This window comes from Xenopus laevis, chromosome 8L (genome assembly GCF_017654675.1).
Source record: "Xenopus laevis strain J_2021 chromosome 8L, Xenopus_laevis_v10.1, whole genome shotgun sequence".
NCBI lineage: Eukaryota > Metazoa > Chordata > Amphibia > Anura > Pipidae > Xenopus > Xenopus laevis.
The window spans coordinates 4,235,786-4,263,305 of NC_054385.1; the positions used below are offsets into that span (position 1 = coordinate 4,235,786).

At 43.6% G+C, this 27,520-nt stretch overlaps 3 protein-coding genes across 12 annotated transcripts in view; 1 reads left to right on the forward strand and 2 right to left on the reverse strand.

Moving 5' to 3' along the window:
• The first annotated feature begins 67 nt into the window (after positions 1–67).
• On the forward strand, positions 68–8,100 carry pmpca.L (peptidase (mitochondrial processing) alpha L homeolog). Its single transcript, XM_018229483.2, has 13 exons — positions 68–201; positions 1,235–1,440; positions 2,685–2,764; positions 2,847–2,929; positions 3,007–3,101; positions 3,834–3,934; positions 4,937–5,200; positions 5,268–5,360; positions 5,475–5,593; positions 5,686–5,776; positions 5,889–5,951; positions 6,993–7,137; positions 7,322–8,100. Exons 1-13 carry the CDS (start codon positions 155–157, stop codon positions 7,489–7,491), a joined length of 1,557 nt encoding a protein of 518 aa, XP_018084972.1. The 5' UTR covers positions 68–154; the 3' UTR covers positions 7,492–8,100.
• Positions 8,101–8,465: 365 nt separating this feature from the next.
• On the reverse strand, positions 8,466–21,897 carry LOC108698190 (phosphatidylinositol polyphosphate 5-phosphatase type IV). 2 transcript variants are annotated; one of them, XM_018229487.2, is made up of 11 exons: positions 21,668–21,897; positions 19,549–20,495; positions 17,572–17,692; positions 15,629–15,726; positions 14,057–14,181; positions 13,309–13,428; positions 12,205–12,312; positions 11,869–12,030; positions 11,652–11,767; positions 10,354–10,490; positions 8,466–8,949 (listed from the first exon to the last, which is right to left on the reverse strand). In XM_018229487.2, the coding sequence occupies exons 2-11, from the start codon at positions 20,310–20,312 to the stop codon at positions 8,817–8,819; spliced, it is 1,884 nt and encodes a 627-aa protein (XP_018084976.1). In that variant the 5' UTR covers positions 20,313–20,495; positions 21,668–21,897; the 3' UTR covers positions 8,466–8,816. The 2 variants fall into 2 exon arrangements, with proteins under 2 accessions (XP_018084976.1, XP_018084975.1); XM_018229486.2 differs by having other exon boundaries at positions 17,572–17,695; positions 21,668–21,889.
• A 2,301-nt stretch (positions 21,898–24,198) lies between these two features.
• sec16a.L (SEC16 homolog A, endoplasmic reticulum export factor L homeolog) overlaps positions 24,199–27,520 on the reverse strand; it is a 30,610-nt gene continuing 27,288 nt past the window's right edge. For 6 of the 9 annotated variants that reach the window (XM_018229236.2, XM_018229234.2, XM_018229231.2 and 3 more), the window contains 2 exons: positions 25,646–25,720; positions 24,199–24,955 (listed from right to left, as the gene is read on the reverse strand). In XM_018229236.2, the coding sequence (XP_018084725.1) occupies positions 24,875–24,955; positions 25,646–25,720 (156 nt within the window). In that variant the 3' untranslated portion in view covers positions 24,199–24,874. The remainder of the gene's footprint in view (positions 24,956–25,645; positions 25,721–27,520) is intronic. The other 3 variants (XM_018229238.2, XM_018229235.2, XM_018229233.2) reach the window with 1 other exon arrangement.

Consider the following 27,520-nt stretch of genomic DNA (forward strand, 5'->3'; position numbering starts at 1 on the left):
AAAGCTGCATAGAACTAACTGGAGGCTGCTGCTACTACTTCACTTCCTCAAGGCATGGTCACCGGAAGTGACTATCCCGCAGCACCGGAAGCAGGAAGTTATCCGGCTCTCTCCATGCCTGTGCTGGGGAGGTCAGGGGGCGGGGCTTAGAAAGATGGCGGCGAATCTAGCGAGGAGTAGGGTCTGGGGTGGAATACAGAGGTAAGAGGGGGTTTCTTTCCTGCCTGGGGTATCGGGCTGCTGCCTGCCCCTCACCGCTGGCTTCAACCTTTCTGTCACCCCCGAACCAATGGGAGGGAATTGTCACTTCATGTCACGTGACAAGGGGTTATTTACATAAGAGCGAGATCTGCCCCAAGGCTGGGGGTGTGGGATGGGTCAGACGTTACCCTGCGGGGGTACTTTACACTATAAGAGACGGATATCCTGCTTGTTGCTTTGCACGTGCAACAAAGGCTGACAGGGCATGCTGGGAGTTGTAGTTCAGCTGGGATAAGAGATAATTGTTTTCCCCTGCCACCAGGGCTTGTGCAATATAGTAACCCCCTAGTCCTGTGTGTAATGTTGTATCATCCATGTCAGAGGCTTTGCTGCTCAGATCTTTCACCCCTGCACAGTTATAGGGGCTTCATTCCCACGGGGAGACTGAAGATTGTGCTGCATACATTCAGCAGAGCTCCAGTGCACTGGTTGCTAGGGTACAGACGCCTTAGCAACCAGCCACTATATATTGTACATGCTGGTTCCATGAAAGTTTTAAAGGGGTTGTTCACTTTTAAATGAACTGCTCGTATGATGTAGAGAGGGATATTCTGAGACAATTTGCAATTGGTTTTCATTTTTTATTATTTGTGGTTTTGGACTTATTTAGCTTTTTATTCAGCAGCTCTCCAGTTTGCAGTTTCTGCAGTCTGGTTGCTAGGGTTCAAATTCTCCTAGCAACCATACACTGATTTGAATAAGAGACTGGAATATGAATAGGAGAGGCCTGAATAGAAAGATGAGGAATAAAATGTAAGACTGACCAGTTTGTATCTTTACAGAGTATTTGTTTTTTTTAGATGGGGTCAGTGACCCCCATTTTAATCCTAGAAAACGTCCGAAGAAAAAATCAAACTATAAAGAATAAATAATGAAGACCAATTAAAAAGTTGCTTTGAAAGGCCATTCTATATCATACTAAAAGTTAACTTAAATGTGAACCGTCCCTTTTTAGCTGGGCTTTGTGTTTCAGATGTGGACTGGCGAGATACAGGAAGTACAGCAGCTGCGGCAGCGCGTATCCCAGCATCCCCCTCTCCACCCCTTTACCCAGACTCCCCAAGCCCATCTTTGCCAAAGTCGATGGGCAGGAGAAATTCGAAACGAAAGTGACCACCCTGGAGAACGGGCTACGGGTAGCGTCGCAGAACAAATTCGGCCAGTTCTGTACGGTTGGGCGTAAGTATGACGGACGGACACAAGGGGGCACCGGCTGATTTAAAGGGGTGCTTCACCTTTAAAAGGATACTGTCAAGGATACTGTCATGGAAAAACATTTTTTTCCCAAAACACATCAGTTAATAGTGCTGCTCCAGCAAAATACTGCACTGAAATCCATTTCTCAAAAGAGCAAACAGATTTTTTTATATTTAATTTTGAAATCTGACATGGGGCTAGACATATTGTCAGTTTCCCAGCTGCCCCCAGTCATGTGACTTGTGCCTGCACTTTAGGATGGAATTACTTTTTGGCAGGCTGTTATTTCTCCTACTTAATGTAACCGAATAAGTCTCAGTGAGACTTGGCTTTTACTATTGAGCAATGTCCTTAGATCTTCCAGGGAGCTGTTATCTGGTGTAAGGGACTCGCTATCTTGTTACCTTCCCATTGTTCTGTTGTTTGGCTGCTGGGGGGGGTGATATCACGCCAATTTGCAGTACAGCAGTAAAGCGAGATTGAAGTTTATCAGAGCACAAGTCACATGACTGGGGGCAGCTGGGAAACTGACAATATGTCTAGCCCCATGTCAGATTTCAAAATTGAATATAACAAAATCTGTTTGCTCTTTTGAGAAATGGATTTCAGCAGAATTCTGCTGGAGCAGCTCTATTAACTGATGTGTTTTGAAAAAAACATGTTTTCCCATGACAGCATCCCTTTAAGTTAACGGTTTGTATGTTATAGAATGTCCACTTCTAAGCAATTGGTCTTCATTATCTATTTCGTTAGTTTCTAAATTATTTGCCTTCTTCTTCTGTCTATTTCCAGCTTTCAAATGGGGGTCACTGACCCCATCTAAAAACAAATGCTCTGTAAGGCTAGAAATATATTGTTATTGCTACTTTTTATTCCTCATCTTTCTATTCAGGCCTCTCCTAATCATACTCCAGTCTCTTATTCAAACCAGTGTAATGTTGCTAAGTGAATTTGGACCCTAGCAACCAGATGGCTGAAATTGTAAACTGCAGAGCTGCTGAATAAAAAGCTTAATAATTGAACCACAAATAATAAAAATCAAAAGCAAATGGTCTCAGAATATCACTATCCCTCGCAAAGGTGACCAACCCCTTTAAGCTTGAGGGGGCAGGAGGCCGTGTAATATATAGTGTATCATGGGCTGAACCTGATTGGCCGGTGTGGGGCAGATATTCTCATTAGGGATGTGTTACATAAGTGCAGCTAATAAGGTGTTTATTTTACAGTCCTTATCAACTCTGGATCGCGGCATGAGACTAAATACCTCAGTGGAATCTCACACTTTCTGGAAAAACTGGCATTTTCAGTAAGTACCGGGCTGTGATAGGTGCAGGGGCGCGGGATTCCCAGAGTGAGGAATTCTATCCCAACTAACCATTGTGTTCCAGTCCACAGCCCAGTTTGGAAGCAGAGATGAGATTCTTCTCACGCTGGAGAAACATGGAGGCATCTGCGACTGCCAGACCTCCAGGTAAGTGGATGGGACTGTATCGGGCACCAGAAAGCAAGTCTGTGTTGCTGTAAAGGCAATTGTTCCTATTCTTTTAGGGACACCACCATGTACGCCGTGTCTGCAGACTCCAAGGGCTTGGATACCGTAGTCAGTCTGTTGTCTGAGGTTGTTCTGCAACCCAGGCTCACTGGTAAGTGGCTATGAGCACCTACCTACATAGTCATGCTATATTCATCAAGTGAACTAGAACTCCCTTTAATGAGCTCATTGACAAACTGCTTCTATGGGACGCATAGGGGCAAATTCACTAAGATTCGTAGTTGCGCCAGGCGTAACTTCGCCGCAATTCGCCAGGCGTAGTTGCGCCAGCGCTTCGCAAATTCACTAAAATCCGAAGTTGCGCTCAGGGGTAGCGTAAGGTTGCGAAGTTGCGCTAGCGTTGATCCGCTAAGCGAAGTTACGCTAGCGATGGTTAATTTGCATACGGCGCCAAATTCAAATTTCAATGGAGGAATACGTAGAATCACTACAAATGCCTGGGAAACCTTCAAAACATCAAATAAAAATTGTTATTTTGCCCTACTCATGTACCCACTGTCTAGGTAAGTTGCCATGAGTCAGGAAATGTAGGGGGAAGGAGGGGAGCCCCAAAATCTTTTTCGATCTTTTTCAGCCTATCACCCATAATGTAGAAAACACGCCAGCGTTTTTTGTGTAGCGAAAATTCACCAGGCGTAAGGGTGCGAAGTAACACTAGCGAATCTACGCCAGCGTTAGTTAGTGAATTTGCGCAGTAACGATAGCGTTCGGCGCTTAGTGAATTTGCCCCATAGGGTGGCCACCCAAGGGGCAGTGCCTTCCTCTATAATGGTTATGAGCCTCCCTAGGTGCATCTATCATGGATTCTCCTTCTTCCTTACAGAGGAAGAGATTGAGATGACCCGCATGGCTGTACGATTTGAACTGGAGGATCTGAACATGAGACCAGACCCAGAACCTCTGCTGACAGAAATGATACATGCAGTAAGTTCTCTCCTTACATCCCGAAAGATACACAGCGAACACTTGTTCACATGCCATTTATCATTTTGAATATGGTGGTTTTGATAAAGCCGGCTGGGGGAAGCAATTTTCCACTGCACACTTAACTTCCTGCTGTGTGTGACGTGAACAAGAAGTCATGTGTGCATAAATAAACTGAAAAGGGGTTGTTCACTTTTAGATGAACTTTTCGTATGATGTAGAGAGGGATATCCTGAGACAATTTGCAATTGGTTTTAATTTTTTATTATTTGTAGTTTTTGACTTATTTAGCTTTTTATTCAGCAGCTGGTTGTTAGGGTCCAAATTCCCCTAGCAACCATGAATTAATTTAAATAAGAGACTGGAATATGAATAGGAGAGTCCTAAACAGAAAGATGAGTAATAAAAAATAGCAATAACAATACATTTGTGGCCTTACAGAGCATTTGTTTCTAGATAGGGTCAGTGACCCTCATTCGAAAGCTAGAAACTGTCAGAATACAAAGGCAAATAATTATAAAACTTTAGAAATCGAATAATGAAGACCAGTTGAAATGTTAACATACTAAGGGGGTTATTTACTAAACTCCAAATTCAAATATCACGAATAATTTGTGATTTTTTTATAAAATCAGATTTTTAAAAATCACGAATTTTTCGGAATCTATTAAACCCAGAGGATGAAAAAGTCCGGATCTGAAAATCCAGCATCTCAGACCTGTCGAGGTTGCATATAAGTCGGTGGGAGAAGTCCCAATGATTTTTTGATGTGTGCTGGGTTTTTGGCAATACCCTGAAGCTTTCAGGTGAAAACTCCCCATAAAATCGTGAAAATTGGATTTTTTTCCCACAAAGCATAATAATAAATAATCGCAAAAAACCCGAGCAGATTTGATCGGAGATTGTAGCGTAAAATATTGAGATAAATTCGGACTTTGATAAACAACCCCCTAAAAGTAAGCTGAACTGCCCCTTTAACTGCCCCCCATATTGTATCCCCAGGCTGCATACCGAGGGAACACTGTGGGGCTTCCCAGGTTTTGCCCCGTGGAAAACATCGACAAGATCAGCCAGAAAACCCTCCACAATTACCTGCACAACTACTACACCCCCGACAGAATGGTACTGGCCGGCGTGGGCATAGAACACGAGCATCTAGTGGAGTGCGCCAAGAAGTACTTGCTGGGGGTCGCTCCTGTGTGGTCGTCGGGGAAGGCCAAGACCATCGACAAATCCATTTCCCAGTACACGGGGGGGATCGTCAAGGTAAATTAAGTCAAGCGAGTGTCAGTGAGAGAGAAGCAGAGAATTGGTACTAACTTGTGTCTGTCAGGTGGAAAAGGACATGTCAGACGTCAGCCTCGGCCCCACCCCCATCCCGGAACTCACCCATATAATGATTGGCCTGGAAAGCTGTTCCTTTTTGGTAAGTACAGTGCTCTGTATCCAACCAATCGCAACCCTTCCTGTATATGATGTCGCAGAGCAATATGGCTCTTAAACGCATCACTTTGCTTGACATATATTTATTTTTTTACAGGAAGATGACTTTATCCCTTATGCCGTTTTGAATATGATGATGGGGGGCGGCGGCTCATTCTCCGCGGGGGGCCCGGGAAAAGGCATGTTCACAAGGTTGTACCTCAATGTGCTGAACAGGTGAGTCTTCTTGTTCACAGAATGGTTTATTCCTTCCTGTTCTGGTCCATTACCCCTATTCGTTTATCTGGAGAACCAAATGTGACTTTCAGGCACCACTGGATGTACAACGCTACCTCCTACCATCACAGCTACGAAGACTCCGGACTTCTGTGCATCCATGCTAGCGCCGACCCCCGCCAGGTATACCTTCATCTTGCACTGGGACTACAAACCTATATCTGTCCTGCAGGGGGAGTCGGCCAGGCCCCTTGCTTTTCTGACTATTAAATCCCGAATGTTTTTCCTCTCCCAGGTCAGAGACATGGTGGAAATTATCACTCGGGAATTCACTTTAATGGCCGGATCCGTCGGGGAGGTGAGAGTATTACTACGACTGCCATTCATGTTGTCTAGGTGCCCAAGGGGCTGCAGCGAGTAGGAATACATACATTCATATTCCACAGGAAGGAAGTAGAGACAGTCATGCGAGTAACCAGGAATTGATCCCCCATGCAAGAACAGAGCGTGTTATTAAAGGAATTGTTCAGCATAAAAATAAAAACTGGGGCAAAATAAAACACATTTCTAATATAGTTAGTAAAATGTAATGTATTAAGGCTGGATGTGTAACATAATAGCCAGAACACTACTTGCTTTTCAGCTCTCTTGGTTTCCACTGATTGGTTACCAGGCAGTAACCAATCCGAAACTTGGAGGTCATAACTGTTGCTTTTGAATCTGAGCTGAATGCTGAGGATCAATTGCAAACTCACTGAACAGTTATGTCCCATGTGGCCCCCCTTATTGTCACTGACTAACTCAGTGTTAAAGAGCTGAAAAGCAGGAAGTATTGTTGTGGCTATTATGTTAAACATCCAGCCTTTATACATTACATTTTTGGCTACTAAAGCAGCCTATTTATCCAGTTTTTATTTTTACACTGAACTGTTCCTTCAAAGGGGTCGTTCACCTTCCAACACTTTTTCCAGTTCAGTTGGTTTCAGATTGTTCACCAGAAATAAAGACTTTTTTCCAATTACCTTCCATTTTTTACTGTTTTTCCAAAATTAAAGTTTAAGTCCCTGTCTCTGGCGTCTGAGCTGCAGAGTCTGAACTGTTACAACTTTGCAACATTTACTTGATCCATTTTTCAGCAGCATCTCTGGAGTATTAGCAACTATTGTATCTAATAACAGCTGCCTGTAATGAGAAATGTATCAATTTAGAACATTTAAAGAGTCGGCGACCCCCCTCCCAGAGCTGCTTCAGAAGGTGAAAAATGACACCGTACACTTCAATATCAGAAAAACAGTCACACATACAAAATAGAAAGTCATTGGAAAAAGTCTGTCTGAAAACCAACTGAACTGATGCTAAAAACATCGCCATTAGCTGAAATGATTTTATACCTTTTCAGGTGGAGTTGAATCGAGCCAAGACCCAGCTGAAATCCATGCTGATGATGAACCTGGAATCTCGGCCTGTGATCTTCGAAGACGTGGGCAGACAAGTGCTGGCGACCGGTGCAAGGAAGCTTCCCCACGAGCTGTGTGATCTAATCAGTAAGTGTAAATCCTGCGTATAAAGAGCATAGCAGGTATGTGAGTGACTGAGGATGCTGGGTATTTTATTTTACTGATATATAACTGATGTCATAGTGATAGACTTTCCCTGGAGGTACCACTTGATACAATAAGGGGTGAAGCCATATTAGTGCTTTGACGCTTGTTTGCTTCCCCCCAACAGACAATGTGAAAGCCAGTGACATCAAACGTGTGGCCACCAAGATGCTACGCAACAAGCCCGCTGTGGCTGCCCTGGGAGACCTGACCGACCTACCGGAATATGAACACATTCAAGCTGCCCTGTCGAGTAAAGATGGACGCCTGCCCCGATCATACCGCCTCTTTCGATAATATGGGCCCTCCCCTTTCACTTATTAATTTATGCGACAGACTGAACTTTTGTACAGAGGCGGGAGACGTTTTGGTAGTCGACGGTCCCTCGTTTCGGATTCTAATCCAGGACAAGTTTGTGTGTAGTCGTAACATGCTCACAGTAGCCTCCCAACTGGACACCACTGACGACTAACTGCACTGACCCTGGATTGCAGGCGCCTAATGGGTTTGGATTTATTATGTTCTATTTAGGTTTATTTTGCCAAAGCGTTAAGCAACCCATTTGTTTAGTTGCAATTAAACAGGTTCCCAGGCATCGTATTGTTTGTATGTGTCAGTGGAAAACCTGAATCCGTTTCAGGGGTCTCGCACAACCCATAAATCTGTGAGTGTCAAATATGATTTACTTGTTACAGGACCCATCATCCGGTCGGTTTCAACGAGCTTAAGTATTGTAGAATTACAACTCCCAGCCACTCTCCACTAGCACAGCTAATGTAGGAAAGGGGCTGAGTAGTAGTTGTACAATACATGGAATGCAGAACCCGGTTTATTGAGAAGCAACTGTTATTGTAAAGACAAGCTTACCTCCACCTCTTCAATAAACATGTACATTTCAATATGAAATACTGATTTCACTTGCATCACCCTGGGGACGACACAGAAAGGGAGTGTTATAAGAGGCGAAACATATCAAAGTGACCAATGGAAACTAGGAATGCACCCAATCCACTATTTTGGATTCCCCCGAATCCTTTGCAAAAGATGCGGCCGAATACCTAACTGAATCAAATTTGCAGATGCAAATTAGGGCCTAAAAGTCACTCGATTTCCCTCCCCACCCCTAATTTGTATATGCAAATTTGGATTCGGTTCAGCCGGGCAGAATGATTCGGCCGATTCCTGCTGAAAAAGGCTGAATCCTGGATTCGGTGCATCCCTAATGGAAACCATTTTGGATTCCTATCTAAGTAAACACAGTACTGCTGTTGTATATGAAATGGTTTTATTTTGTGAGTAGACCCCCGAGAGAGATAAATATATATTTACATATATTACAAATAAAGGCGTAAGCAGGAGGCATTTGATTATTAAGGGTCCAGTGTTGTTACTGGGGAAAAGCCTTTGAATCAAAAGCTGATTAATCCTGCATTACACAGACAAATAAATTAGGGGTAAAGGCCTTTAAAAAAAAAAAGAAAAGGAGGCTGTGTTGGTCCCTTTAAAATCCCGAGGGTATATTTGAGTAGACTGAGTCACAGTGTAAGAAGTCACACTACTGTGTGTTTAGTAGTCCCAAGCCGACGGGCAGCAGAATGTTGATCCCCAGAGTTGGGTGACAGTCAGGAGATGGAGCATACGCTGCTGGTTTTCTGGTTTTTCTCCAGCTGCCGATGCTGCACTTTCCGAGTGCTCCTCCTTTTTATTCCCAGCAGATACAGCTCTCTGTCAAACTGCCCTGCAGCCAGGGGAATGCTGAAATAAACAGGGAGACTGTGTTTATGCACCGGGAGGGTCTAGCAATGAGCTGACCTGGCTTTGTTTTGCTGTGCTACACATGAAAAGGCTTGTTTGCTGATGAAATGACTTTGCACCTGGCTGCTTGTTACTAGAGTTCCCCCATGAATACAGCTTTTCCTGCAGTCGGCAGCACTGTATTCACGAGGGGCATCTTGACACCCCCCTCTTCTCCCCAAACCTGCGTGTCATTCAGATTTTTAAACTGGTGTGAGAATGGAGCAGGACCCCAAATACAAGTTAATTTTCATTCAGCACCTTAAAGGAGAACTAAAGCGTAACTAAAGATGTAGATAAAAATGTTGTAAATAATGTTTTGTGCTTCTGTACCAGCCCAAGGCAACCACAGCCCTTTAGCAGTAAATATCTGTGTCTCCAAAGATGCCCCAGTAGCTCCCCATCTTCTTTTCTGCGGATTCACTGATTCACATGCTCTGTGCTGCTGTCACTTACTGAGCTTAGGGACTGACTCAAAATACACAGTATAGATATATATGTCACTCTATAAGGCTGATTAGTAATTAATACAGATAATTACTACATGGCAGCACAGAAACCAGTGCAATTAGCATCAGAATTTAATAATCAGCAAACCTGTAGCATGAGCTTATATTACAGCCAGGGAAGCTCATTTTCTGCTGGATAATTAGTGACGAGCCCTAAGCTTAGCTTCTCAACAGCCAATCAGAGCCCACTGAGCATGTGAGTGTCACAGACACTTTCCAAGATGGTGACCCCCTGTGACAAGTTTGAAGTCCTGGATCATTGCTGCTATTGACAAGCTCAAACTTTAGTCTCGTGCAATAAGTTCACTATATAAAATATGGCGTTTTAAGCCCTATCCATTTTTAGGGTTTAGTTCTCCTTCGAAAATGAAAATTTTATATAAGCTTCACTGAAATAATCGAATTCTAAATACAATCACTTAAAAATTCTGTACCATTTGAGAAATAATCAAGTAACTCATCAGTATCTCACTCTCCACCACCCGTCACTCTTCATGCTGAGCTCTGGGTCAGATTTTGATTGACAGGTAGGTCTAATACATCTTTTAGGGGGGGGCTCCCTGTCTTAGCAGAACAACTCAATAATAATAACCAACTCCAGCACAAGCAAAAGGTAACAAAATAACAGACTCTGCACTCAGAGAAACAGGATTTCCATCAGAGAGGGTTAAAAGTGTGAGCTCCTAGGTTAAGGGTACAACCCCCCCAAAGGATGTATTAGACCTGTCAATCAAACTGACTCCACCGACTGCATGAAGAAAGATTGAAACAGGGGAGAGTAACTTGATTACTTTGTAAACTTTGTGCTGCAGATGAAGATTCATATTTTAACAGTGAGGAATATAAAAGCACTCACTTGTCTCTGCCGGGTCTGATCCGTATTTCAAACAAGCCAAACACAGGTCTGTGGTCAGATGTGTTTATTAGTGAGCAGGAAGCATATTTCAGCACCCGGATGTCGTCTTTATTCCGGCTCTTGTACACCACTCTGTCCTAAATAACAAATCATTAGAATTCGTTGGGTAAAACCATCCCCTAAAAGGGTAAAACCTATTCTTGTCCTTTAAACGTGTGGTTCACCTTTAAGTTAGCTAGGTTATAGAATGGCCAATTCTAAGTGACCATTCCATTGGTCTTTATTTTTAATTTTGAGTAGTTTTTTTAATTATTTATCTTTCCAGCTTTCAAATGGGGGTCACTGGCCCCATCTAAAAAACAAATGCTCTGTAAAGCTACCGTATATATTCGAGTATAAACCGTCCCGAGTATAAGCCGAGGTACCTAATTTTACCTCCAAAAACTGGGAAAGCTTATTGACTCGAGTATAAGCCTAGGGTGAGAAATGCAGCAGCTTCTGGTAAGTTTCAATCAATAAATTGAGGGTTTCTTAGGCACCGGCGACTATTCTTAGGCACCGGCGACTATTCTTAGGCACCGGCGACTATTCTTAGGTGCCGGCGACCGTTTTTGCGCTTGACCCGAGTATAAGCCGAGGTAGAGTTTTTCAGCATATTTTCGGGGCTGAAAAACTCGGCTTATACTCGAGTATATACGGTACATATATTTTGCTATTGCTACTTTTTATTCCTCATCTTTATATTCAGTCCCTCTCCTATTTCTACTTCAGTCTTTTATTCATATCAATGCATGGCTGCTAGGGTAATTTGGACCCTAGCAACCAGACGGCTGAAATTGCAAACTGACTAAATAACTCAAAAACCACAAATAATAAAAAAAATGAAACCCCATTGCAAATTGTCTCAGAATATCACTCTCTGCATCAACCGTTTTTACGCGTGAGCCACATTCAAATGTAAAAAGAGTTGGGGAGCAACACAAACATGAAAACGTCCCTTGGGTGCCAAATAAGGGCTGTGATTGGCTATTTGGTAGCCCCTATGTGGACTGGCAGCTACAGGAGGCTCTACTTGGCACTATACTTAGTTTTTATTTAATTAAAACTTGCCTCCAAGCCTGGAATTCAAAAATAAACACCTGCTTTGAGGCCACTGAGAGCAACATCCAAGGGGTTGGGGAGCAACATGTTGCTCACAAGCTACTGGTTGGGGATCGCTGCTCTACATCATACTAAAAGTTCATTTAAATATGAACAACCCCAATAATGAAAGATTTATAAAATGTACAAGTCATTACCGTATAGGAAGGGGTCCTCTGTTTGGATGAACTATCGTATACATCGCATCCAATGTCAAATTTGTATGTAGGGAGGAACTGAATTTCTGCCTCCTGAAATCCTTTAAATATGGTCTCTGAATAGGATGAGAAATGAAGAAAAGTCTTGATAACCCCATAACCTTCAGACAGGAATTGGCGCAGACTGATAACATTGAAGAGAGGTGGAGCGCTGTACCTCCGTTCATCTCCTTGGTCAGCTGGTCGTACTGCACGAGGCGAGACATGTCTTTCTCCAACTTGCTCTGCAGGATAGAATTCACTATGCTCCGCTCTTTGTTTAATCGGAAGTTAAAGTCTCCAAACCAGAACACTTCATCAAACCGGCTTGTTACATCGGCTAGCAATGAAACCATTTTAATAACAGAGCGATCAAACTACACTAAATTTTAATCAAATTAAAATGACTGGGAAAGAATCTCTTTTATTTTACATTTTATGGGCAAAAGCACCTGTGACAATACGTTGTTATAAATCCAGAGAAACAACATTGAGGGTTTTACCAGTCACTCACCGGAATTGGAGCGATAGGGATTAGTGTCCGGAATGTTTCTCGGAAGCTGCAAACCTTCAATGATTTTCTTGTAGTCCAAAATTCTGTCGGCCACCTTGGAATCTCCAGCTGGAAAACATTCACCAGATCCTACAGATTAATTTATATCCACGAAGCTCAGTAGATACTGATAGAAACAATAAACGGGGGAATTGTTCTATTATCCAGGCCAGCGTATCCCAACCTCGTTTCCACTAAGCATACCCAATTACCATAACTATATATATATATATATATATATATATATAAAATACACAAAAGCCATGAATATCCTGTAAATTATATCCTTATAAACAGTGAGTTCTGATGTCATCAGTTATAAACGGTGAGTTCTGATGTCATTTCTGTCACATGACTCACTGAAATTCGTGTATTATAATAAATAAAGTACCCCCTCTTGTAAAATATAAGCATATTAGAAGTTACCTCGGAGTTCCATGACCTGTATAAAAACACTCGGCCTTCGGCCTCGTCTTTTTATATGGTCATGAAACTCCTCTGTAACTTATAATATCCTTATATTTTACAAGAGGGGGTACTTTATTCACTATATATATATATAAATAAATAAATAAGAGCCATGAATATCCTGTAAATTATATCCTTATAAACGGTGCTTAGTGATGTCATCGGTTATAATCAGAGCTTAGTGATGTCATTTCTGTCACATGACTCACTGAAACTTGTGTATTATAATAAATAAATTACCCCCTGTTCCAAATAGGAGGATATTAGAAGTTACCTCTGAGTTCCATGACCTGTATAAAAACAGCCTCATGTTCTTATATGGTCATGGAACTCCTCGGTAACTTATAATATCCTTATACTTTACAATAGGGGGTAGTTTATTCACTATATATTAGCTAAGCATATATTCTTTATGTTCTACCCTTCTAATATCCCCAAAATGTGATGCCCTTTACCCAAGTATGCGATTGTTTTTTTTCATGTTACATTTCCCCCCTTTCTATCACGCACTATTTGATTCAGTTTAATAACGGACGCACTTGTCTTTCAAACTTCCCGTTGTGGTGGGAAAAAAAAAAAGGTAATCTGAAAACCTACAGGTAAAATGGGAGGTGATGAAGAGGAATGAGGTCCCAAAGAAGGTGAAGGACACGGCCAGAGCTCCTTTGGTCTTGATCTGGGACACAATTCGCGTGGTGACGGTGTCAGATTCAACTTCTGGAGAAGAACAAAAGGAAATGAAGTTATATTTGATGTGTATTTGTTTAATATATTACAAGCAAAAAGGCATCTTATATTCTGCAATGAAGGGCTGCAGCGGAGACCACATACAGTATATTGAAGTATAAGGATATAACTCATTGTGTGGCCACAACAAGGACTGGTTAAAGAATCTAAGGAAATATGGATAAAAAATATATAACCCAAAAAAAACGATCAATCTCACTCTGACTAGCTTTTGCCTTCTGCTGCTGTTACTGAGCTATTAAGATATCACTAGCTAATTAGTGTAAACAAAATAAACGTCACTCCTTTCTGCCCTTTAGCCGATAGGATCATTAATTAGCAGCGCCATTACTGCAGGGAATTCTCCGAGAAAACAGTTCTGATATAGTTGGACGATAAATCACACAGACTCCATGACAAAACCACAGAAAGAAAATGACTGTGCAATAAAATGAGCTGACATGCCAGTGTTGTAAAGTCCCTGCTGTACAGATGAAACAGGCACTGCAGGATATACACAGTGACACTAATGAGAGCTAAACTACTGGGTGCCATCCATATAGTGTTAATAAGGTAAATATGGCTACATGTAAGGGAAAAAAGTGAAATCAGTCGGTACCTGAGCAGAACCAGATGAGGTCACGTCGGATGAACACGGACAAGTAGAGAACGCCGTGGCCGGATGAATGAAGAAGAACATAATGAGGTCCCAGTGTCTCCTGCAGTCGGATTTCCCACTCTCTCCTGCAAAGGGAATCACACCATCCCGCTTAATCCTCATTAATTCCCACACAGTGTTGCAGAACCGCGGCCGCCGAGGGCTGCTTATAGGAGTCAGCAGCAGTGGGAGTGACTATACTAGAGAGCTGACAATCTAATATACAGTAGGTGCTACAGATGAGACGAGTCAACTGCTGTACATTTGTTAAAATCCTAGCGCTTCACTGCTGTTATATACATAGATGACAATAATGCAGGCAGGTGAGTTGTTAAAGCCTGGGGAGGGATGCAGCAAACTGCCCCAGCGGAATGTATTAAGGGTGCAGCAAACTGCCCCAGTGGAATGTATAAAGGGTGCAGCAAACTGCCCCAGTGGAATGTATAAAGGGTGCAGCAAACTGCCCCAGGGGAATGTATAAAGGGTGCAGCAAACTGTCCCAGTGGAATGTATAAAGGGTGCAGCAAACTGCCCCAGAGGAATGTATAAAGGGTGCAGCAAACTGTCCCAGTGGAATGTATAAAGGGTGCAGCAAACTGCCCCAGGGGAATGTATAAAGGGTGCAGCAAACTGTCCCAGTGGAATGTATAAAGGGTGCAGCAAACTGCCCCAGCGGAATGTATAAAGGGTGCAGCAAACTGCCCCAGCGGAATGTATAAAGGGTGCAGCAAACTGTCCCAGTGGAATGTATAAAGGGTGCAGCAAACTGCCCCAGCGGAATGTATAAAGGGTGCAGCAAACTGCCCCAGCGGAATGTATAAAGGGTGCAGCAAACTGCCCCAGCGGAATGTATAAAGGGTGCAGCAAACTGCCCCAGGGGAATGTATAAAGGGTGCAGCAAACTGTCCCAGTGGAATGTATAAAGGGTGCAGCAAACTGCCCCAGCGGAATGTATAAAGGGTGCAGCAAACTGCCCCAGCGGAATGTATAAAGGGTGCAGCAAACTGTCCCAGTGGAATGTATAAAGGGTGCAGCAAACTGCCCCAGCGGAATGTATAAAGGGTGCAGCAAACTGCCCCAGCGGAATGTATAAAGGGTGCAGCAAACTGCCCCAGCGGAATGTATAAAGGGTGCAGCAAACTGCCCCAGCGGAATGTATAAAGGGTGCAGCAAACTGCCCCAGTGGAATGTATAAAGGGTGCAGCAAACTGTCCCAGTGGAATGTATAAAGGGTGCAGCAAACTGCCCCAGTGGAATGTATAAAGGGTGCAGCAAACTGCCCCAGCGGAATGTATAAAGGGTGCAGCAAACTGCCCCAGTGGAATGTATAAAGGGTGCAGCAAACTGCCCCAGTGGAATGTATAAAGGGTGCAGCAAACTGCCCCAGTGGAATGTATAAAGGGTGCAGCAAACTGTCCCAGTGGAATGTATAAAGGGTGCAAGGTCAAGCAGCTTAGATGTGATTAACAGCTGTACTTGCTAGAAGGTTAGAGAATAGAAAGGGATGGAGAGATACTACTTCTTACTGCCTACCTGTCTGGGCAGCCTTCTTGCACTCCAATAACGTATACATCCTGTGCAAAGTCATCATCGGAGGGTAATAAGAAGTCATCGAGGCTTTCGGGAAGCTCCTGAGGAAAAAACAAAAAAAGTGATTTAGGGGCAGCCGGTGCAACAGTCTCAACCAGTGACTCCATGTGCCTTGCTTGAGCCTTTCATCATCTCATTATGGGCTAAAGGGACCCAACCCGATGTTTGTCTGCAAAGGAGGGGCCTGAAGCCTAAGGGGCAGATTTATCAAAATGTGAATTTAGAACTTAATAAATAAAAACTCACCCATGTTCTATTAGTTCCTATGGGATTTTTAGAACCATATTTATCAAATGGTGAGTTCTAACGTTCGCCCATCGATAGATACAATTCTAAAAATCCCATAGGAATGAATAGAACGTGGGCTTTTATTTACCAAGCTCTAAACTCACATTTTGATAAATCTGCCCCTAAATGTCCAAAAGCCGCTGAGATGTCAGGACGATAGGAAGTTTAGCATCATGTTGCTTTGATACACGCAGGGAACAGATCTACTGAGAGAAGCTTAATTGAGCAGAGCTGGTGGATGTCATGGACGTTCCACAAACAAAAGCGAGTGTATCTACGACCCCGGGGATCGCAATGCTCCCACGGCAGGAAAGAGTTTATCTTTAGAACAGAAAGGAAAGCGGAGTGGAAAGTTCCACGGCAGGTATCCCAGACGGGGTTATAATAGATCTCCCATAATCCCTCGGCTGCCAGGGAATGCTGCACGTTGAATATCTGAACTCGTGCCGTTTATTATAAGACTCTACACCTACAATGATAAACTAAAAATGTAATTGTTCCCTGCACTCAGAGGGGAAAAAGCACCTGATATTTTATATATTCAGAAACTGAGCAAATAATAAGCTGCTGTTCCATAGTAAATATCCAGTAAAACTCCTGAGCCCCCCTTAAGAGTCTAATTTATCATTATTTAATATTATGAGAGCTGTCATACTCATACTCCACAGTCCCACGCGGATAATTTCGCCTGCCACATCTATGAAGCAGTGACCCTAGTGGGGTTTGGTAGACACGTGTGTAGCCTGTTCTAGTTGTCCTAAATGCTCCTTTGTACTTTAGAAAAATGTCACGCTGAGTTTTCTAGAGCTTTAAAGGAGAACTTAACCCTAAAAATTAATGTGGCTTAAAATTTCATATTTAATATAGTGAATTTATTGCACCAGCTTAAAATTTCAGCTTGTCAATAGCAGCAATGATCCAGGACTTCAAACTTGTCACAGGGGGTCACCATCTTGGAAAGTGTCTGTGACACTCACATGCTCAGTGGGCTCTGATTGGCTGTTGAGAAGCTAAGCTTAGGGCTCGTCAATAATTATCCAGCAGAAAATGAGCTTCCCTGGCTGTAATATAAGCTGATGCTACAGGTTTGCTGATTATTACATTCTGATGCTAATTGCACTGGTTTCTGTGCTGCCATGTAGTAATTATGTGTATTAATTACTAATCAGCCTTATATTGTGACATTCCTATTCTATGTGTACTGTATATTGTGAGTGGCTCCCTAAGCTCAGTAAGTGACAGCAGCACAGAGCATGTGCAGTGAATCAGCAGAAAAGAAGATGGGGAGCTACTGGGGCATCTTTAGAGACACAGATCTTTACTGCTAAAGGGCTGGGGTTGCCTTGGGCTGGTACAGAAGCACAAAACATCATGTACAACATTTCTAGCGACTTCTTTAGTTTAACTTTCCTTGTCCTTTAAAGTGACATGATTTTTTGGCTGGGAAAATTGAATCTGACGCCAAAACAATATGGAGGAAAACAAATGCTCCCAAAAAGTGCTGGATTTTGGAATTCCAATTTGAACCCTGGGTGTAGCATAACTTCTACATTGTTGGTCCTGCTTTCCACCTGCCCCTCAATTTCCAGATATGTTACCTTTTTTCCTTGCATATTCCACGTGGCAATAAAAATTGCCAGTCTTCTGTCTGGGAAGTAACGTTCCAGTTCCTCTGCCCCCAGTAAAGCACCGCTGGCCAATAAACTCCCTTCCAGGTAACTTCTAGGAATGAAGAGAAAGCTCAGCTTCTGATTAGTATGAATTAAAGGGGATGTTCACCTTCCAAACACTTTATTTCAGTTCAATTGTTTTCATATTGTTCCCCAGATATAAAGACATGTTTCAACTACTTTACATTTTTTTTATCATTTTTCCAAAAGTTTAAAGTCCCTGTCTCTGGAGTCTGGCAGCTCAGTAATTCAGGAGCAGATTCTGAACTGTTAGGGTCAGAGCACACGGGCAGATTTGGGGAGATTAGTCGCCTTGGGGAGATTAGTCGCCCGGTGACAAATCTCCTCTTCTTCAGGGTGATAATCTCCCCAAACTGCCTTCCCCTTCCTTCCCGCCGGCTATAATGAAAAATCGCCAGCAGGATGGCACTTGCAGCGCTTTGTTTTCCTCGTGAGGCTACTTTGGAAAACGAATCACCACGAGTGCCATCTCGCTGGCGATTTTTCATTACAGCCTGCGGGAAGGTAGGGGAAGGCAGTTCGGGGAGATTGTCACCCTGGCGACTAATCTCCCCAAGTCGACTAATCTCCCCGAATCTGGCAGCTCAGTAATTCAGGAGCAGATTCTAAACTGTTAGGGTCAGGGCACACAGGAAAATTCGGGGAGATTAGTCGCCTTGGGGAGATTAGTCGCCCCGGTGACAAATCTCCTCTTCTTCAGGGCGACAATCTCCCCGAATTTTCCTGTGTGCCCTGACCCTAACAGTTCAGAATCTGCTCCTGAATTACTGAGCTGCCAGATTCGGGGAGATTAGTCGCCTTGGGGAGATTAGTCGCCCCGGTGACAAATCTCCTCTTCTTCAGGGCGACAATCTCCCCGAACTGCCTTCCCGTTGGCTATAATGAAAAATCGCCAGCAGGACGGCACTTGCAGGGCTCTGTTTTCCGAAGTCGCCCGGTTTCCTCGTGAGGCTACTTTGGAAAACGAATCACCACGAGTGCCATCTCGCTGGCGATTTTTCATTACAGCCTGCGGGAAGGTAGGGGAAGGCAGTTCGGGGAGATTGTCACCCTGGCGACTAATCTCCCCAGGGCGACTAATCTCCCCGAATCTGGCAGCTCAGTAATTCAGGAGCAGATTCTGAACTGTTCGGGTCAGGGCACATGGGCAGATTCAGGTAGATTAGTCGCCTTGGGGAGATTAGTCGCCCCGGTAGTGCTGACGATTTTTCATTATAGCCTGCGGGAAGGTAGGGGAAGGCAGTTTGGGGCAATTGTCGCCCTGAAGAAGAGGCGATTTGTCGCCAGAGCGACTAATCTCCCTGAATCTGCCCGTGTGCCCTTACCCTTACAATTTTACAACATTTAGTTGATCCATTTCTCAGCAGCATCTCTGGAGTATCAGCAACTATTGTATCAATTCTAACAGCTGCCTGTAATGAAACCCAGGGATTCTGCTCAGAAATTGATCAACTAAATGTATCAATTTAGAACAGTTTACAGGGTCAGCGACCCCCCCCATCCAGAGCTGCTTTAGAAGGTGAAAAATGACACTTTACACTTCAATATTAGAAAAACACATAGAAAATAGAAAGTAATTGGAAAAGGTCATTATTTCTGCTGATCTGTCTGAAACCCACTGAACCGAAACCCAGAGATTCTGCTCAGCAGGGACAAAGATAAGAAATGGATCAACTAAATGGATCAATTTAGAACAGTTCACAGGGTCGCCAACCCATCCCAGAGCTGCTATAGAAGGTGACAAAAGTCATTGGAAAAGGTCATTATTTCTGGTGAAACCAACTAGGTGTTTGAAGGTGAACAACCCCTGTAAAGTACTGGCCATGGCCAACTGCACTACTAGACACAATGTGTAGCCCGTGTGAGGTCATTTGGGCCACCTACCTGTTGCGCATATCTTTTGGGCGGATAGGTGTGAGCAGGCTATAGGTAGACTTCATGGAGTCGCTGGAACACTGATTACAAACCATGCTGCTGCTGCTGTTGTTGTGCAGTCTCGTGTCGCTCAGACTGCTGCTCTGCCTCAGGCACCTCAGTTGGGAAGAAGCCTCTTTATAATCCATATAATCCGGGTCTATCCGATTAGCCGTCCTGAGTGCCCTCGAGGTTACGTTCATCTCTATCTGGGGGAGAGCATGCTTGGGCGCAATCTGAGACAGTCGAGGCGAGGGACTGCTGTTCCCTGGATATCCCAACACTATACCTGGCTTCATGGGATTAAGAGACAGGCTCTGGGAGCAGCTATTTTGCCCTTTGAACTCGTCAGTAAATTGGGCTGCACTCTCCAGAACGGCGGATTCTTCCTGAAGCGACCCACTGGAAGATCCCGTTTCATCAGGATCCCTTAAGCTGTCCTGACTCGCTTTAAACCGCCTTCTCCAATGTCTCTCATCCAGCGACACGGCTCTCTCCAGCCGACGTTCCCTCGGTTTGGGTTTGCAGGGGGGTCTCGGAACCACATCACTGGGAACGGCACCAGGATTCTCCGTACTGCCCCGTCTCACGCTTTCATTCATGGAATGGGTCAGCGTTTGATCCACCTGCATCTCAATCCACTCCCTGATACCGCTGTATTTTCTCTCACTTACATTGTCTTCTCCGGAAGCAAAAACAGCACCAGGATTCTGTCGCTCCATTCTAAGAGGCATGGCAGGCGGCTTATTTCTTTCTCTGGCGCATTGTTATAGAGCAAAAATAGATGCTGGAGCGTAAATACGTAGAAAGGTCCATCATGAGGTTATAAAGCTCTCGGCTACATTAGTCCCGTGCCCAGGAAAGGGAAAAAACAAACACTGGAAGCTCTTATCCCTGGGTCGTCATGGCAGATAAATCTAGTAGGAAAATACACATACAGGTAAATATAAAAAAATGATAATGATAAATGTCTGCTTAGACAAATGGTGCACTGCTTCAACATGACCCCTAGAACACCCAAAGTACTGACAATAGGGACACAGGGGGTCTCTCTGGTGTTATAGGGGGGTAGTACTGAAAGGTGCACGGGAGTTGTATGACAGTTGTCTGGAGCCGACGGAAGGGCACTCAGCACATGTACAGTAAACATTACAATAAACTGCAAAGGATGATTGACAGTCAGAAGCAGATGAGACAACTCCATGGTAACGAAATGTTGTGTCAGTCGCCTCCCTCCCTGACCAGCTCATATACTGAGATATATGTGTGTATATATATATATATATATATATATATATATATAAGGGAGCCTCTTCAGGGGGACACTCACTCCCCTCAGCCCAGAGACATAAGGGGGGACACTCACAGGTCAGAGACATTAGGGGGACACTCACAGCCCAGAGACATTAGGGGGGACACTCACAGCCCAGAGACATTAGGGGGGACAGTCACAGCCCAGAGACATTAGGGGGGACAGTCACAGCCCAGAGACATTAGAGGGACAGTCACAGGCCAGAGACATTAGGGGGGAAAGTCACAGGCCAGAGACATTAGGGGGGAAAGTCACAGGTCAGAGACATTAGGGGGGACACTCACAGGCCAGAGACATTAGGGGGGACACTCACAGGTCAGAGACATTAGAGGGACAGTCACAGGTCAGAGACATTAGGGGGGACACTAACAGGCCAGAGACATTATGGGGGAAAGTCACAGCCCAGAGACATTATGGGGGAAAGTCACAGCCCAGAGACATTAGGGGGGACACTCACAGGTCAGAGACATTAGAGGGACAGTCACAGGTCAGAGACATTAGGGGGGAAAGTCACAGGTCAGAGACATTAGGGGGGACAGTCACAAGCCAGAGACATTAGGGGGGGCACTCACAGGCCAGAGACATTAGGGGGGACAGTCACAGGCCAGAGACATTAAGGGGGACAGTCACAGGCCAGAGACATTAGGGGGGACAGTCACAGCCCAGAGACATTAGGGGGGGCACTCACAGCCCAGAGACATTAAGGGGGACTCCAGGCCACACAAATAAGGTTCCACAGCAGTGAGTGAGTTGATATAAAAGCTACAAGTACATTACCATTTGCTCAGATAAGTCTCAGTGTCTCCGTTCCCCGAGTTCTCTCAGCAGCGCTGCTACAGCTTTACCCCATTCCGGCTCCTGGTTACCAGGGCCAACAACACAGCGCCTGCAGGAACATGTAATTCCCATAGAGACCCCTGCTGGTGGGAGGAGCGAACTGCACCACAAAGTAACAGCAGCCGGTCAGGTCTATCCGCTGTGGATTGATTTACATTTACAGCAGCGCCCCCTGCCGGCGACTGGAGCTCACTGCGTGTGTTCATAAGGCAGAGCCCTATAGGTATTTCCACTCTATTCTAAATCCCCCGATATCTAAATCTACATTTTATTATTATATATAAATCTACTGAAATCTAAATCTACATTTTATTATTATATATAAATCTACTGAAATCTAAATCTACATTTTATTATATATATATATAAATCCACTGATATAAATCTACATTTTATATATATATATATATATATATATATATATATATATATATATATATATATATATAAATCCACTGATATAAATCTACATTTTATTATTATATATAAATCCACTGATATAAATCTACATTTTATTATTATATATAAATCCACTGATATAAATCTACATTTTATTATTATATATAAATCCACTGATATAAATCTACATTTTATTATTATATATAAATCCACCGATATCTAAATCTACATTTATTATATATAAATCCACTGATATCTAAATCTACATTCTGTTATTAATATATAAATCCACTGATATAAATCTACATTCTGTTATTAATATATAAATCCACTGATATAAATCTACATTCTGTTATTAATATATTCCCTATATACTATAACCAGTGGCACCCCAGATTTCAAGGGTTAGCAAAGCATTTGTGAGTTGTAGTTCAGCATCAAGTAGTATTATATAAAGCATTCTCCCCTTACGCAACAAACGGACACTGGTTATTCCCCTCTGATTGGCTGCTGTGGCTTATTAGCCCAGGTGACCTTGTCCAGTGCCCTACAGGGAAGGGCTGCCATCTTGGTAGTGGCGGCAGTAAATACATTTAAAGGGATGGCTAGAAAGAAATAAAATGAAGAGACAAGAGAGTCGGAGGTGAAAGTGCCCGAGAGCGCAAAATATTTTATTTGGGAATTTACAACGTCCAAAGAAAAGATTTTCTGTAGGAAAATAGCAGCTCCCTATTGGCAGGAAGGTCTATGGAACTGAACACACAGAGACACACACAGTAGCATTGGGGGGAGCGACGGGTTACACAGATGTTGGGTGTCCTCTATCCCACCCTGATCACTGGAAGTACTAGAGCAACATGTCCGCTGTATCAATGTGCTACATTCTCTCTTGCTCCCCTCACTTCCTGTGGCTACCACTGAGCAGGAAGTAGGAGTGCAGAAGACAATTACTCTCCCCCATATCCAAAACACCCAAATCTTCTGCCCTTACCTGCCAGCTGTAATCCATTGTAACAACTACAACTCCCAGCAGCCCCTGTGCAACCGCTAAGACACAGACAAGGGATCTGCAGCACCCATGCCAAGATACAACCCCTTCCTTCCTTCCTTCCATTGGAGTCATATTATATACAGAGAAGGGGAGGCCCCTGTCAATGGCAGGTTTTTTTAAAGGGAATCCAAACCCTAACAGAATATGCAGGGGATCTTATTCATAGTGCTTCTCTGAGCACTTTTACATATTATATTCATTTTCTATTATTAGTGGCTTGGGAGATATTGGCAGTTTTAGGCTGCTAATACCAGGCTTTTGGCTCAGCGTCTCCATTTCAGAGTCAGAAAGTCAGTGACTCAAACTACAGGCGTTCTAGACTCTTATTACCAACCTTTTTTGCTTCAGAGTGTCAGCAACTCTGGGGTTGTACCATGAGATATTAGCAGCCTTAAACTGAAAATTAGGGATGAACAGAATCCAGGAGTCAGTTTGGGATTCAGCCTTTTTCAGCAGGATTAGGATTTGGCCGAATCCTTCTGCCTGGCTGAACCGAATCCAAATTTGCATATGCAAATTATGGGCGGGAGGGAAATCATGTGACTATGTCACAAAACAAGATAGTAAAAAAAAAAGTTCCCATCCCTAATTTGCATATGCAAATTAGGATTAAATTCTCGGCCAAATCTTTCAATAAGGATTCAGGGGTTCTCCCGAATCCAAAATAGTGGATCTCTGACACTGATTCTAAAGAGATCCGAATACCGGATAACGGCAGCATAAAAACTGCTAATATCTCAAGCACCACTAAAAATAGAAAATTCATGTCAATTGAAAAAGTTCCCTAAATCTTTTTCCATTTGGGTTTCTATCCCCTTGAGGTTGAGGCGGGTTGTAGGGAATCGTCTGACTGTCCCCAGATCTACGGTAAAAGGAGTTTGGAAATTCAACAAACAAACAAGCAAATAGAAATGAAAACATAATTAAAAAAAAAAAAAGAAATAAACAAAAGAAATGAACCCTGCACTAAATGGTCTCCCTATGATGTAGCAAGAGGAGTGCGAGTTACAGTTCTACAGTATTGTGTTTTTTCCCAATATTTTTTATTTAAATACTCAAAAACAAAAAACGGTTGGCTACCGTTGCTCGTTAAGTTCAGCTCCTACTATACAGAGTAAAAACAGCGGAGAGGCGGAGCCTCTGCAGCCACCGCCTTCTCCGATTGGATTAAGATTAGCCAATAGCACAAGAGGAAGCAGTTAATTATATTGCACTTAAGAATTAAATCATCACACTCGTCCGAAATCAAAGGGGAAGCAAACGGTGAATCTATAATACAGGGAGGGAGTCTATACAGAATCCATAAGTACGGGGGGGGGCAGGGGGGATAAAATCACAGTATTCATCCTTGGGGGGGCAGATTTTTTTTTTTGGGGGGTTTTCTAAGATTTACTAAAGGATCTGGTGAATTAGGTTAATTTTATTTGAACCCAGTAGTAAAAAAGCAGAATTCTAGGCGGCTGCAGTCGATCTCAGGCACTACAAGACTAGCAGGGCGGAGCTTTGGTGATGAAGAGGAGGAGTTCCAGGTTGCTACCCGAGGAAGGAGGGGCCATACGAATCCAACAAACGCTAGCTCCTCCCCATTATGTCCGTTAAAAGGAACGTCTCCACTTCTGCCATTGTAAATAGGTACAGCCTCCAGGTGGGAAACGTCCGTTGAAATGTTTAAGAGGCTTCAGGGAGGGGCCGAGTCGTTATTTTAAGGAGGGGTATTTCCTCTGGCCGAGACGCCCAGGTCGTGGACCCCCCGCTGGGGCAGAAGGCGGCGGCTGCTGCTGCAAAAAGAACAAATATACAACTATTACTATTCTGCATGGCTGCACGGAGTCTGGGAATCTCTTTGTGGGGTCAGGCTTGGGCCATTTTCAGCATCTCTCTCCCCCCAGCCAATCAGTTTGCACCATTTTCAGCATCTCTCTCCCCCAGCCAATCAATTTGGACCATTTTCAGCATCTCTCATCCCCCCAGCTAATCAATTTGGACCATTTTCAGCATCTCTCCCCCCCCCAGCCAATCAATTTGGACCATTTTCAGCATCTCTCTCCCCCCCAGCCAATAAATGTGGACCATTTTCAGCATCTCTCTCACCCAGCCAATCAATTTGGACCATTTGCAGCATCTCTCATCCCCCCCAGCCAATCAATTTGGACCCTTTTCATCACTTCTCTCCCACCAGCCAATCAATTTGGACCATTTTCAGCACATCACCCCCCCCCAGCCAATCAATATGAGCAGCATCTCTCATCCCCCCAGCCAATGAATTTGGAACATTTCCAGCATTTCTCTCTGCCCCAGCCAATGAATTTGGACCATTTTCAGCACCTCTCTCCCACCAGCCAATCAGTTTGAACCATTCCCAGCATCTCGCTCTCTGCCCAGCCAATAAGATTTCAGATTGGTTACGCTGTTTCTCAACACCAGACATAAAGCAAATGAATAGACTCAGCCTAATGAAATTCACTTACCTGTGCAAACTGGGAGGGGTTGTAGAAGGGGACAGCCCCTGTAGGTGGGGGGCCCGAGGCAGGGGCCACGTGAGCCTATAATAAAAGAAAACATTTCCAGTTTATTTTCCTTACAGGACGATGTTCCCAAAGCGGATGCTGAAAGCCTTGGCCTAAGGGATGGCAGATAGGAAAGTGATCCCGTAATCTCGATTCTCTTGCCCCCCCCCCCCACTCATCATTTATTGTGTGCAAAGTACATACACTTTAGTGCAACTTAGCACTATAACCAAAAGCACGTTCTAGGAAAAAAATTTCAGGTAAACTATATGGCAACTCCAGCATATAGAATAGACTGGGAAGAAATGCTCTGCACTAAAAATACACTCCTCATACTGAACTAAGGGAATCAATATGGCACCTCCCTCCTCCTATATGTATAAATACAAATATACAGAGAAGGAATGTTCTGGGCACACAATAAGCTATACCCTCATACTGTACTGTCTAAGGGAATCAATATGGCACCTCCTCCTCCCATATGTATAAATACAAATATACAGAGAAGGAATGTTCTGGGCACACAATAAGCTATACCCTCATACTGTACTGTCTAAGGGAATCAATATGGCAGCTCCTCCTCCCATATGTATAAATACAAATATACAGAGAAGGAATGTTCTGGGCACACAATAAGCTATACCCTCATACTGTACTGTCTAAGGGAATCAATATGGCACCTCCCTCCTCCCATATGTATAAATACAAATATACAGAGAAGGAATGTTCTGGGCACACAATAAGCTATACTCTCATACTGTACTGTCTAAGGGAATCAATATGGTACCTCCTCCTTCCATATGTATAAATACAAATATACAGAGAAGGAATGTTCTGGGCACACAATAAGCTATACTCTCATACTGTACTGTCTAAGGCAGGGGTCCCCAACCTTTTTTACCTGTGAGCCACATTCAAATGTAAAAAGAGTTGGGGAGCAACACAAGCATAAAAAGTCACTTGGGGTGCAAAATAAGGGCTGTGATTGGCTATTTGGTAGCCCCTATGTGGACTGGTAGCCTACAGGAGTCTCTACTTGGCACTATACTCAGTTTTTATGCAACCAAAACTTGCTTTCAAGCTTGGAATTCAAAAATAAGCACCTGCTTTAATGACCCTGAGAGCAACATCCAAGGGGTTGGAGAGCAACATGTTGCTCGCGAGCTACTGGTTGGGGACCACTGGTCTAAGGGAATCAATATGGTACCTCCTCCTTCCATATGTATAAATACAAATATACAGAGAAGGAATGTTCTGGGCACACAATAAGCTATACCCTCATACTGTACTGTCTAAGGGAATCAATATGGCACCTCCCTCCTCCCATATGTATAAATACAAATATACAGAGAAGGAATGTTCTGGGCACACAATAAGCTATACCCTCATACTGTACTGTCTAAAGGAATCAATATGACACCTCCTCCCATATGTATAAATACAAATATACAGAGAAGGAATGTTCTGGGCACACAATAAGCTATACCCTCATACTGTACTGTCTAAGGGAATCAATATGACACCTCCTCCCATATGTATAAATACAAATATACAGAGAAGGAATGTTCTGGGCACACAATAACTGAAAAAACCCAATTTATAAATAATACATTCCACTGTAATCCCTGGGCTGCAAGGCTGTGCATCAGCAGCTGCAGAGTAGAAGGGGGGCTCTAACAGTGACCTAGAACTACAAGTAAAAGAATGAAGATGGTGCAGGTTGTAGTTCAGTCACAGTTTAACAGCCAGAAGGTGCCGCTGTTGCAGTAGAGTTTGTGGGAAAGGCAGAGAGCTAGGGAAGAAGGCACAGAACATGTTATACTGTCACAGGCTTTG